At 37.1% G+C, this 14,589-nt stretch overlaps 1 protein-coding gene across 3 annotated transcripts in view; it reads left to right on the top strand.

Moving 5' to 3' along the window:
- Positions 1–14,589, top strand: part of CSMD3 (CUB and Sushi multiple domains 3) — a 1,469,470-nt gene that overhangs the window by 734,948 nt on the left and 719,933 nt on the right. For all 3 annotated transcript variants that reach the window (XM_070382828.1, XM_005887888.2, XM_005887887.2), the window contains one exon: positions 8,979–9,100. In XM_070382828.1, the coding sequence (XP_070238929.1) occupies positions 8,979–9,100 (122 nt within the window). The remainder of the gene's footprint in view (positions 1–8,978; positions 9,101–14,589) is intronic.

Raw genomic sequence — 14,589 nt, 5'->3', positions numbered from 1 at the left:
CTTCAATTTTTTTCTTTTTCAGAGCATTTTATTTGCTAGTTTACAAAGTCCTTCATTTTAATGTTTAATTTATAAAATATTTTTCATATCTTTCAAAGTATTTATTTTCTGTTTGAACTCATATATCTTTTGTACTTCATGTAACTTCCAATTTAGAAATTTCTAAACTTCTTGACCCATTTGCTTTTTCTTGAAGTCATTTTTTATCAGTTCAGTTTAGTTCAGTCACTCAGTCGTGTCTGACTCTTTGCGACCCCATGAATCTCAGCATGCCAGGCCTCCCTGTCCATCACCAACTCCCGGAGTCCACCCAAATGTACATTGAGTCAGTGATGCCATCCAGCCATCTCATCCTCTGCCGTCCCCTTTTCCTCCTGCCCCTAATTCCTCCCAGCATCAGAGTCTTTTCCAATGAGTCAACTCTTCACATCAGGTGGCCAAAGTACTGGGGTTTCAGCTTTAGCATCATTCCTTCTAAAGAAATCCCAGGGCTGATCTCCTTTAGAATGGACTGGTTGGATCTCCTTGCAGTCCAAGGGACTCTCAAGAGGCTTCTCCAACACCACAGTTCAAAAGCATCAGTTCTTCGGAGCTCAGCTTACTTCACAGTCCAACTCTCACATCCATACATGACCACTGGAAAAACCATAGCCTTGACTAGACAGACCTTTGTTGGCAAAGTAATGTCTCTGCTTTTGAATATGCTATCTAGGTTGGTCATAACTTTCCTTCCAAGGAGTAAGTGTCTTTTAATTTCATGGCTGCAATCACCATCTGAAGTGATTTTGGAGCCCCAAAAAATAAAGTCTGACACTGTTTCCACTGTTTCCCCAACTATTTCTCATGAAGTGATGGGACCAGATGCCATGATCTTCGTTTTCTGAATGTTGAGCTTTAAGCCAACTTTTTCACTCTCCTCTTTCATTTTCATCAAGAGGTTTTTTAGTTCCTCTTCACTTTCTGCCATAAGGGTGGTGTCATCTGCATATCTGAGGTTATGCCCATAGTATCTTGTAAATACAATCTCCTAGTTTAGTGTTTCTCTTCTCTTCTAGACTATAAATTCTATGAGGGCAGAGACCTTGACTCTCTTTTTTACCTTGTCACTTTCAGTCTCTGGCACTGTATCAAGCAGAATATGCACTCATTTATTGTTTTTGGAATACATGAATTTTCAGAATAATTAGCATACAGCATTCAGCTTTCACAAATTAGTTAAAAATATAGCATCTAAAAAATCCATTAAATTTGAAAGTTCTTTTTTTTTTTCTGAACAATCTGATGATTACATTCTCTGGACAAAAGTTCTCAACTGTTCAATCATATGTGTTTTTAGATCTGGAATGTGTTTGATTAGTAAATAATAAAAATATTAATTTTCATTGTGACAATATATTGCATTATATATTGTGTTATCATTTATTGCAATATATTGTGTTATCATTTTATATTGTATCAGTTGCTATCAGCTTACAATATAAGCTAAATATCAGTTTATGTCATGGACATAAAAAGGTTTAAGTGGTAGATTCTTACTAAAATTTCTAAAACTATAATAAGTCTGATTCTCTCAAGCACCCAACATCAAGTACTTCTTATTTATAACATATCATTTGCTTACATCATTACCATTAAATCCAAAATAAATTTACATCTGTAAAATTATTATTCAATGAAGTACTATCCCCACTTTTTTTTTCCTCTCCTGGGTCTTACTCAGTCCCAGGAGATAGTTTTTTGGAGAGAAAATCAATAATTCAAATCAATATAATAAAAGCCCTATTTTATGCTTTAATTAATCTCATGATAAAAACAGAAGTTATCAACTTTGTTGCAAAGCATAGATAGTAAAAAGAGAGTTCAGTTACCACTGGTTGTGTTTGGGCAAAGACAGATTCAGTTGAGTTCAGTTCAGTTCAGTCGCTCAGTCGTGTCCGACTCTTTGCAACCCTATGAATCGTAGCATGCCAGGCCTTCCTGTCCATCACCAACTCCCGGAGTTCACTCAGACTCACGTCCATCGAGTCAGTGATGCCATCCAGCCATCTCATCCTCTGTCGTCCCCTTCTCCTCCTGCCCCCAATCCCTCCCAGCATCAGAGTCTTTTCCAATGAGTCAACTCTTCGCATGAGGTGGCCAAAGTACTGGAGTTTCAGCTTTAGCATCATTCCTTCCAAAGAACACCCAGGACTGATCTTTAGAATGAACTGGTTGGATCTCATTGAGACAGATTAAAAGGAAATTATGAGTAACATTTACCGTAGTTTACCTCTGTGAGCAGAGAAGGCAGTGGCACCCCACTCCAGTACTCTTGCCTGGAAAATCCCAAGGACAGAGGAGACTGGTAGGCTGCAGTCCATGGGGTTGCTAAGAGTCAGACATGACTGAGCGACTTCACTTTCACTTTTCCCTTTCATGCACTGGAGAAGGAAATGGCAATCCACTCCAGTGTTCTTGCCTGGAGAATCCCAGGGACGGGGCAGCCTGATGGGCTGCCGTCTATGGGGTTGCACAGAGTCAGACACGACTGCAGCAACTTAGCAGCAGCAGCAGCAACCTCTGTGAGATCAGGGAGTGTTCCCTTTCATGTGGGGAAGTAACCACAACATGTCTGTCCATGTTTAGTTCTCACTGAATACTGGAAGTTGTCCATCATTAAATACCAAACACATTCAGTTTTAGTCATTTTAGGTTTTCCCCTAGCAATATTTATCATCATACCTCACAGGGCCCCATCAGAAACCCTAAAAAAGTAAGTTTTTTGTTGGTACATCTCATATAGTCTAAGCCATTCTGACTTGATGAATCTCACAAAGTTTGGGCTGTTCGTGCTTATTCATTGTTATATGTGTTCATCATCATACCTTATTAAAACATTCAGTTTTCCAAATTACAAGTTAGAATTTCTAGAAGTGGTAGAAACTCTACAAAGTTAAAATTAATATCACCTGCTTTGTCTACCACCTCTTGTGTAGCATAAAAAATATAGTTTATTTCATAGCCAATGTCAGATTATTCTCAGAAATAATCTAACACTATGTGTCACATCCCTGGATAATGAGCAAAGAGATCACTGTAGATATTGAAAGATATAAATGGAAGTACTTCTGCTAGGGTAAGATCACAATATTAACCTACAGGTGAAATAAAAGAGAAATATTACAAATACACCTGAATTCACATTGAGTTTTTACTAAAAAAACCCCATAATTTTCCATGTTTTATATGCCATCAAACCATTTTAATAAGAATAAGGCTATATCACTGAGATTGGACAACAACATAACTTCCAAGCTCTACTAACCTCTCTGCACCTATTGGAAGAAGCCATTAAGAGCACAGAGATAACTGCATAATTGTAAGTCACTGTATGCCTGTCAGAGAGTGTGGGTGATGTAGTTTAACTGTCTAAGTTTACAGGTGAGATAATGGGATTCAGATGGTTTGGATTTGCTCAAGTGTGAACACAAAGTAAGTAGAAGAGGCAGGGACAGTGAAGGTACACAGACTACAAAGCTACTTGGACTTCATCCTAATGATTCTGTTAAAGACACATCATACCTCTCATATCATACCCCTCATAACAAAGAATTACTACTTGCTAGAAATCTTCCAGCATACCTAAGGGACAGCCTTAGAGCAGGAGACTATGCTTAGTTGCTCAGTTGTGTCCAATTCTTTGTGATCCCATGGACTGTAGCCTGCCAGGCTTCTCTGTCCATGGAGATTCTCCAGGCGGGAATACTGGAATGGGTTACCATGCCCTCCTCCAGGGGATCTTTCCAACCCAGGAATTGAGCCCAGGTCTCCTGCATTGCAGGCGGACTCTTTATCATCTGAGCTACCAGGGAAGCCCAGAGCAGGAGACAGTAGAACTTACTTGTTCACAGAGCTGTTAGTGAAACATTTGTGGAAGAGAATACCTACAAAAGGGTGGTAGCTTAAATTGCCACTATATCCAAAAGCCAGATAGGGTGGGGAGTAGTGGGGAGACACCAATCAGAAACAAAATCAAATCTTTGTTGTTACTCTCATTATTTTAGTCACAGGTCCATTCATTCATTCCTATGTTTAATGAATATCTACTATGTGCCACATGCTGTTCTAGGCACTGGAGACACCATGGTGAACAAAACGAGTCCTTGCTCTCATGAAGTTATCATTCCAATAAGGAAAAGAGACAGTAAACAGTGGTATATATGTGTGTGTCTGTACACGTTTGTATATGTATATACTTTTCATAAATATGGATATCTATGTATACAATTGTATATGAAGGTTAAAAATCAAAGTTTAGATAGATTATTCAGATAGAACAGACTATTAATAACTGTTTGAGGAGAAACCTATATAAAATGAGAAATACAACAAGTACTAAGGTATTAAAGTGCAAACATCCTCAATGTGTTGTAGGAATTGCGAGTAAGTGAGTGGAAGGAGCTTTATGAAATGTTCAAATCCTGAGAATATGTTGGAACAAGATCAACAAAGTCCCTCAATATTACCAAAAAAAAAAAAAAAAGATTCTGGAAGAGAGACTGAAAGAGATACTTCAGGGTTCAGTAGACTCAGAGACAACTGTAGACAGGACCCAGTTGGTATATTGCATGCAAAAATAATATTTAACCTGTGAATTGAATCTTTCTTACTCAACCAGAAAATAAAATTTTTGCTTGTCTTGCTCAAGTATTTGAAACATTATATCTAGCACAAATTTAAATGCCTGAAGGTTACAGTTGAACCAAATCATATTTCATTGTATTTAACCTTTTTTGTAGATGTTTTTCCAAGCATAGTTAACTGTATGTGCTTGACCTGAGGGAAGAATAGGACTACAGCATATTGATAGAGAAGCTAGGGTTGATTTTTTTTTTGGTTTCTCCTACTATATTTATATCATTTTCTTGAAACAGCATTATCCTCTTTACAGTATCTCACAATGTCTCCATATATATAAGCTCATTTCACTTCTAAAACAAAACTGGAAAATGATAAATTAACTATTATTCTCTACCTTTTTAAAAACATAGGTGACATATGAATAAAACATATAGAATATTGTAAAATAACTGTCAAAAACACTGAATTAAGATAATCATAGATACATAGAATATATGCAAATTAGCTAATTTGTATCAATTCATTTTAAATCCCTAAAATCAGGATGTTAACACTTTTGTGCAAAAAGCCTTTCCATGCAGAATGCAACCAATCTTTCCAGTTATATGGGTTCTTACATAGAATACAACCTGTCTTGGTACTTATACAGGTTTTATTTCATTTCCTTCTGAAATTTTTTATGCTTCTTTTTATGGAAGACTTTTACATTTCTTGCCAAATATGTTTTTAAAAATTACATGTTCACTTTGTTGCTTGTGTGAATTTGATCTTTCAATTTGGATTGCTGACTATTACAGTTATACAAGCGAACTTTACATTTTCACATGCATTTTTTCTTCAAAGGCAGATTATGTGACTAAAATATAAAGTAGTATAAATTGTAGATACATTATTAACTTTCTTGAGCTTAGGTAGGCAAATAGCACATTTGATTAAAAAATTATACTTTTTTTTTTTTTAATTTTGTAATGCTTTCCAAAATTTTTCCAACTCTATTGCATTACCTAGAACTTCTGAGATAATGTTGAGTGCTGCCATAGACTGTGAGCATCCATATTTTGTTTTAACCTTAGAGGGTTATGAATTGGTATGAATTGGGTATGGGATTTGAATTGGGAGATTGGGATTGACATTTGTACACTACTATGTATAAAATAGATAACTAATGAGAACCTATTGTATAGCACAGGGAACTCTATTCAGTGCTCTTTGGTGACCTAAATGGGAAGGAAGTCTAAAAGAGGGGGCATATATATATATATATATATATATATATATATATACACACATACATACATACAACTGATTCACTTTGCTGTACAACAGATGCTAGCAAAACATTGTAAAGCAACTATGCTCCAATAAAGTTTAAAAAAAAAGGGGCGGAGGGAATGTGAAGGAAAACATAGACTAGTGAACATGGAAGACTTAAAAGAAGTTGCAGTATAATGATCTCAATGTGGAATGTAAAAATGACAAACTCACAGAGCCAGAGAGTAGAATGTTGTTGTTCAGTGTCCTGGTCATGTCTGACTCTTTGTGACCCTGTGGAATGCATCATGCCAGGCCTCCCTATCCCTCACCATCTCCTAAAGAGCTTTCCACAGTTCGTTATGACCCACATAGTCAAAGGCATAGTCAATGAAACAGAGGTAGATGTTTTTCTGGAATTCTCTTGCTTTTTCTGTGATCCAGCAAATGGCAGTTTGATCTCTGGTTCCTCTTCATTTTCTAAACCCAGCTTGGACATCTGGAAGTTCTTGGTTGCTCTAATGCTGAAGCCTAGCACGCAAGATTTTAACCATTACCTACTAGCATGGGAGATGAATGCAATTGTCCTATGGTAGAATCAGATCAGATCAGTCGCTCAGTCGTGTCTGACTCTTTGGGACCCCATGAATCGCAGCACGCCAGGCCTCCCTGTCCATCACCAACTCCTAGAGTTCACTGAGACTCACGTCCATCGAGTCAGCGATGCCATCCAGCCATCTCATTCTCTGTCATCCCCTTCTCCTCCTGCCCCCAATCCCTTCCAGCATCAGAGTCCTTTCCAATGAGTCAACTCTTCCCATGAGGTGGCCAAAGTACTGGAGTTTCAGCTTTAGCATCATTCCTTCCAAAGAAATCCCAGGGCTGATCTCCTTCAGAATGGACTGGTTGGATCTCCTTGCATTCCAAGGGACTCTCAAGAGTCTTCTCCAACACCACAGTTCAAAAGCATCAATTCTTCGGTGCTCAGCCTTCTTCACAGTCCAACTCTCACATCCATACATGATCACAGGAAAAACCATAGCCTTGACTAGACGAACCTTTGTTGGCAAAGTAATGTCTCTGCTTTTGAGTATGCTATCTAGGTTGGTCATAACTTTCCCTCCAAGGAGCAAGCGTCTTTTAATTTCATGGCTGCAGTCACCATCTGTAGTGATTTTGGAGCCCCCCAAAATAAAGTCTGACACTGTTTCCACTGTTTTCCCATCTATTTCCCATGAAGTGGTGGGACCGGATGCCATGATCTTAGTTTTCTGAATGTTGAGCTTTAAGCCAACTTTTTCACTCTCCACTTTCACTTTCATCAAGAGGCTTTTTAGTTCCTCCTCACTTTCTGCCATAAGGGTGGTGTCATCTGCATATCTGAAGTTATTGATATTTCTCCCGGCAATCTTGATTCCAGCTTGTGTTTCTTCCAGTCCAGCGTTTCTCATGATGTACTCTGCATATAGTAGTTCTTAAAAGTGAGTCTGGAGGTGCTAGGGTTAAAGGGAAAAAACTTCCAGTTTATCAGATGAAAAACTTCTGAAAGTATAATGTACAGTATGGTGATTTGTAGTCACTGATGCTGTATCACATGCTCAAAAGTTACTAAGAGAATAGATCTTAAACATTTTCACTAAACATTCACACACACATACAAATGCTGATATGTTAGGTGATGGAGATGTTAATTAAGTCTTCATGTTGTTCACCTTAAACTTAGTGTTATATATCAATATGTCTCAATAAATCTGGGAAAAAAATTTGTGAGGCATCAGAAAATTTTGTAAGGCTTTGATAGAACTTTGGTAGCCTAAAATCAGCCAAAGTATTAATAATGCAGAAATTGGAAATTGAAAATTGAACAGGAGAGAAGAAAATGGAGTAGTGAGCATGGGAGACTTACAAGGAGGGAGGTAATAAATGAAAAAAGGAAAGATTGGTAATTAATGTTGTGGGAAAAAATATAAGTAATTATTTTTTATAAAATAGCATTTATATTGTTTAAAATATAGAAATCAGACACAAACAAGAGAAGATAACCATCAAATTACCAGAAAGTTGTCAAAGATAGATTAATGCTAAAATATGAGCTAAAGGGAAAAAAAAATACCTAGTAAAAAATTACATTTTTAACATACTAGGAAGACACACATTTCATGATAGAAAGATAAGACTTGGAGTGGGAAGACCTGAGCTCAAATCTTAACTATACTAGTTACCAGTTGAAGATCTTGGACATGTCAAAAAAACTTTGGGGACCTCTATTAAATGAACTTTAAAATGATTATATGTAAAGTCATATGTGCATATGAAAAATATATGTTAAACTGTACATGATTTAAAAATACAGTGAATTACATTTGATGTATTGTGGGGAAAAAAAAGATGACTTAGGCAGTATTTTAATGGAATGAGGCAAAAATTGCATATCAAAAATAATACCACCTAGAAACTTTTGTGGCACTCAAGAAGGAAGTCAAGCCCCAGATACAGTGTGGTCAGTAACTCTTTGGTTAACTAGAAGAGAGATGAGTTAGAAAACTAAAGAAATATTATAACACAGATTGTGTGGGTATTTATTAAAATTACTTTAGTGTAGCTTTTTTTGCAGTCTGAATGGCCCAATTCACAGTCTTAAGAACAGAAAAAGTAGTTTTAATATTGATGTCTCAATTACAAGTTTTATGCTATTATGCTATTATGAGTCCTAGTGTACTTAATAAATAGAAAGGAAAACACTATTTAGATTGCTTAATCAATCCAAAGCTTTATTTCTTCCTCTTTATAGAATTTTGTTAACACAATATTGAATAAATATGACCTGTCTCTAATTAAACTAACCTATTTACAGTCATAGAACAATTTATCATGCCTCACACTTTTATTCATAACTATTTTTCAGTTAATGTTTAAAATATGACTTGTGAACTTCAGGATGTAAAAACACTCTCATTTTGATAAGTCACATTAGAATATCATTATACATATTTCAGTGTGGTTATTATTGTGCAATTTTGAATTTAAAGTCTACTTGCAAGATATTTTAATGCTGTGATTTTGCATGTGGCACATGCTCAGCTTTTAAAATGTGATTTCTCTTTTAGTGAAGACATGTGGCTCTAATCTTCAAGGACCAAGTGGAACCTTTACATCTCCCAACTTTCCATTCCAATATGACAGCAATGCACAATGTGTCTGGATCATCACAGCAGTGAATACAAATAAGGTAAGTGAAAACCATCTCTGGTGCAAAAGCATAATCATAAAGACAAAACTGAGGAAATCATGAGGGAAAGGGCAGTAAAGAAAATTCACAACTCAAGTATGATTTCTGAAATATTTCCTACCTATAAATTATATAAAACCTACACTTATATGAGAAATAAGAAAAACAATTAAATACTGTAATTCTGTCTCAACTAACATATAAATCAGAACACATTAAAATTATAAACAAATGTTTTCTGAAATATGCTTTTGAAGTTTGTAAATATATTTATTTTTCAAAGATGTCTAAATAATGACTTATCATTTCATATCTTTCTACTCGTCTTATCATTCAGGTATGTCTTGTTTTTATACATAGATGATTTTCCTTTCAGTGTTTCTCTATTGCCACAGATCACACAGCTATTCTTTATTATAAAGTTTATTAATGTGCTCTACACTAGTAGAAGATTCATTATTTGGGCATTTCTAAAGGTTGTATTGTATATTTGACTAAAATGAGTAATCTATCTAAATACATATATACCACAGAACTCGAACAAAATTATAATGCTGAATGAACAAAAAAGCAGGGAACAATTAGCAAGGTTTCTGTTCCTTTTCTCTCCATCCTGTTTCTCCTCCTAAGGGTATGTAGCAAGGACCTACATAGGAAGAATCACAATTTGTCTCAATTTTGTAATATCTTTTCTGGGTTAGATTAAGAAAAGGTTGGTGATAGAACCCACAAAACTGGGTCAAATTTGTAGTTAAAATATTGATTTAGAACTTGCCAACTAACGACTCTGATCAAGCTATTTAACTTCTCTGAAATTCAGTTTCTTTCTCTGAAATGTGGATAATAAGAACATATTTTTCAGTGTTATGAGAAGTAAATGAGATAATGCACACAGGGTACTTAGTGGAGTTGCTGCTGCTGCTGCTAAGTCGCTTCAGTTTTGTCCGACTCTGTGCGACCCCATAGACGGCAGCCCACCAGGCTCCCCCATCCCTGGGATTCTCCAAGCAAGAACACTGGAGTGGGTTGCCATTTTCTTCTCCAATGCATGAAAGTGAAAAGTGAAAGTGAAGTTGCTCAGTCGTGTCCGACCCTCAGCGACCCCATGGACTGCAGCCTTCCAAGCTCTTCTGTCCATGGGATTTGCCAGGCAAGAGTACTGGAGTGGGGTGCCATTGCCTCCTCCGACTTAGTAGGGTTAGTAGGTACTTAAAAAATGTTAACTAGTGATTAGATGCAGAATATTCTATTTTCCAGCAAGTTTTAGGCTTTATGTTCATAAAATATAATCACAAGAGTAGCAAAGTTGTTTAAAAAATATCTCAGTGGTAAATTAGACTTGCTTCATGGAAGAGCCCTGATTTATGAGTCATAAGAACTAGGTCAGAAGCCTAGCCCTCCGTAAACTATGTGTATAAACTTGGAAAAAAAAAAAAAAAATCTAATCCTTCATCTGCACAAAGGAAGTCATTTTACTCATCCAACCAATGTCATCAATTCAGTTCAAATCGACAAATTTTATTTATTGCATACCTTCTCTAAGAAAATTATAGGTTTCTGAGGGAAAAAAAAAATCAAGAACTACTTGAAAAATAAAATCACATTTACTGAACATTTAGCAACATGCCAGGTATCATTCACAGTACTTTTAATGACTATTTAATTTAAGAAATTCCCTTAATAGGAAAATATACTTTGATGTCTGCATTTAATAAAGAGGCTAAATAATTTGTCTAAGATCACATAGATAGCAAAGGTCATTGTGTGTACTGTATAACATGTGGGTTACTTACTATGACATATCTCACCCTAAGACATAAGTATTTTATACTAAGATAACATGAACCAAATCCATTATAAAGTATGGAACAGATGTTCTGTATTAATCTTGTATTGAGATAGAACTTTTTTTGTGTGACAGTAATTACTTATAATTTACAGAACAAAGTGATGATTATCTCTCCCAATAAGATGTCTAATTTACTAAGTTTAATTAGTTTTCATTATTGACTTACTTGAATTTTCACAGAGGTCATGACATTTCTCCTTGTTTTTCTTAACCAATCTATGAAACTTTAATCTATTCTTTTTCTCACTTAAAATATCTATTTTCTAAGGGACATATATTAATGATCACTTTCTTTACTCTTTTTATTGAAAGCTAATTGAGTACATTCATTTTTGATCTGTTGTTTTACATTCATTGTAAAATATCCTATGAAAATTCAAGCATTTTCAAGCATAACCCACAATTATATTTAACAGTTTACTCACTCACTTACACACACACACACAGTGTGAAAAAATAATTTCCCCTAACTATATGAAAGCACTTCTCTATTTTTTTTAACATGTTGTACTCTATTTTTAAATATTGTTTACATTTCACTAAGTTAATTTTATGATGCACTAACATGTCATAACTGTGTATTTTGACAAATACAACTGGAAGGGTTGCTTCCATAGATTGCCATGTCTGAACTCTTCGTAAGACAATTACTGGCATAAAGCACAAGCACAGAGCACTCTTATTGGTTTAAACCCAAACTAACCAACGTATTAATGCCTCAATATCTATGATTTTCTTCAAAAATAACTTCTCATATCTTTCTTTATATTTGGTCATTTAAAAACAACCATTGTGGAAGATTCAAGATGGTGGAAAGCACCATTTCCCTCAGATATAATATATATCTAAATATGGGATAATTTCCTCTGAAGAGAGCCAGAAAACAGGATGAAAACAATCTCCACAACAAAGGGTGAAAGGATAGCAACAAAGGGCACGTAGGAGAAACAGAGATGCAGTCATACCAAGTACAGTCCACTTCATTTATTCAGTCGTGTCTGACTCTGTGGATCATGGACTGCAGCATGCCAGGCTTCCCTGTCCATTACCAACACCTGAAGCTTACTCAAACTCATTTCCATTGAGTCAGTGATGCCATCCAATCATCTCATCCTCTGTCATCCCCTTCTTTTCCTGCCTTCAATCTTTCCTAGCTCAGGGTTTATCCAGTAAGTCAGTACTTCGCATCAGGTGGCCAAAGTACTGAAGCTTCAGCTTCAGGATCGGTCCTTCCAATTAATATTCAGGACTGATTTCCTGTAGGATCAAGTGGTTGGATCTCCTTGTAGTCCAAGGGACTCTCAAGAGTCTTCTCCAACACCACAGTTCAAAACCATCAATTCTTTGGCACTCAGCTTTCTTTATTGTGCAACTCTCACATCCATACATGACTACTGGAAAACCATAGCTTTGACTAGATGGACCTTTGTTGACAAAGTAATGTTTCTGCTTTTTAATATGCTGTCTAGGTTGGTCATAACTTTCCTTCCAAGGAGTAAGCGTCTTTTAATTTCATGGCCACAGTCACCATCTGCAGTGATTTTGGAGTCCATAAAAATAAAGTCTGCCACTGTTTCCGCTGTTTCCCGATCTATTTGCTATGAAATGATGGGACCAGATGCCATGATCTTAGTTTTCTGAATATTGAGCTTTAAGCCAACTTTTTCACTCTCCTTTTTCACTTTCATCAAGAGGCTCTTTAGTTCTTCTTCACTTTCTGCCACAAGGGTGGTGTCATCTGCATATCTGAGGTTTTTGATATTTCTCCTGGCCAATCTTGATTCAAGCTTATGATTCATCCAGCCCAGCGTGTCTCATGATGCACTCTGCATGTAAGTTAAATGAGCAGAGTGGCAATATACAGCCTTGCTGTACTCCTTTTCCTATTTGGAACCAGTCTGTTGTTCCATGTCCAGTTCTGACTGTTGCTTCCTGACCTGCATACACATTTCTCAAGAGGCATATCAGGCGGCCTGGTATTCCCATCTTTTTCAGAATTTTCCACAATTTATTTTGATCCACAGAGTCAAAGGCTTTGGCATAGTCAATAAAGAAGAAATATATTTTTTCTGGTACTTTTTTGATGATCCTGTGAACACTGGCAATTTGATCTCTGGTTCCTCTGCCTTTTCTAAAACAAGTTTGTTCTGGAAGTTCACAGTTCACGTATTGTTGAAGCCTAGCTTAGAGAATTTTGAACATTACTTTACTAGCATATGAGATGAATGCAATTGTGTGGTATTGTGAGCATTCTTTGCCATTGCCTTTCTTTGGGATTGGAATGAAAACTGACCTTTTTCAGTCCTGTGGCTGCTGCTGAGTTTTCCAAATTGGCTGGCATATTGAGTGGAACACTTTCACAGCATCATATTTTAGGATTTCAACTAGCTCAGGTAGAATTCCATCACCTCCACTAGCTTTGTTTATAGTGATACTTCCTAAGGTCCATTTAACTTCTCGTTTCAGGTTGTCTGGCTGTAGGTGAGTGATCACACCATCGTGATGGTCTGGGTCATGAAGATCTTCTTTGTACAGTTCTTCTGTGTATTCTTGCCACCTCTTCTTAATATCTTCTTCTTTTAGGTCCACACTATTTCTGAAGGGCTGGGCTTGTTCTGTTGGGCAGGGCTATTCTCAGAAGTTGCGCTTCCCTGGTGGCTCAGAGGGTAAAGCGTCTGCCTACAATGCGGGAGACCCGGGTTTGATCCCTGGGTTGGCAAGATCCCCTGGAGAAGGAAATGGCAACCCACTCCAGTACTCTTGCCTCGAAAAACCCATGGTCTGTGAAGCCTGGTAGGCTACAGTCCATGGGGTCGCAAAGAGTGGGACAGGACTGAGAGACTTCACTTCACTTCATGCTCAGTTCAGTTCAGTCGCTTGGTCGTGTCCTACTCTTTGCAAACACATGAATCACAGCATGTCAGGCCTCCCTATCCATCACCAACTCCCGGAGTTCACTCAGACTCACCTCCATCGAGTCAGTGATGCCATCCAGCCATCTCATCCTCTGTTGTCCCCTTCTCCTCCTGCCCCCAATCCCTCCCAGCATCAGAGTCTTTTCTAATGAGTCAACTCTTCTCATGAGGTGGCCAAAGTACTGGAGTTTCAGCTTTAGCATCACTCCTTCCAAAGAAATCCCAGGGCTGATCTCCTTCAGAATGGACTGGTTGGATCTCCTTGCATTCCAAGGGACTCTCAAGAGTCTTCTCCAACACCACAGTTCAAAACCATCAATTCTTTAGTGCTCAGCTTTCTTCACAGTCCAACTCTCACATCCATACATGAACACTGGAAAAATCATAGCCTTGACTAGACGGACCTTTGTTGGCAAAGTAATGTCTCTGCTTTTGAGTATGCTATCTAGGTTGGTCATAACTTTCCTTCCAAGGAGTGTCTTTTAACTTCATGGCTGCAGTCACCGTCTGCAGTGATTTTGAAGCCCCCCAAAATAAAGTCTGACACTGTTTCCACTGTTTCCTCATCTATTTCCCACGAAGTGATGGAACTGGATGCCATGATCTTAGTTTTCTGAATGTTGAGCTTTAAGCCAACTTTTTCACTCTCCACTTTCACCTTCATCAAGAGGCTTTTTAGTTCCTCTTCACTTTCTTCAATAAGGGTGGTGTCAGCTGCATATCTG

The sequence above is a fragment of the Bos mutus genome, chromosome 14, assembly GCF_027580195.1.
Source record: "Bos mutus isolate GX-2022 chromosome 14, NWIPB_WYAK_1.1, whole genome shotgun sequence".
Lineage (NCBI taxonomy): Eukaryota > Metazoa > Chordata > Mammalia > Artiodactyla > Bovidae > Bos > Bos mutus.
Note: the sequence above shows the minus strand (reverse complement) of the source record. Positions and strands in the feature narration are given on the sequence as shown.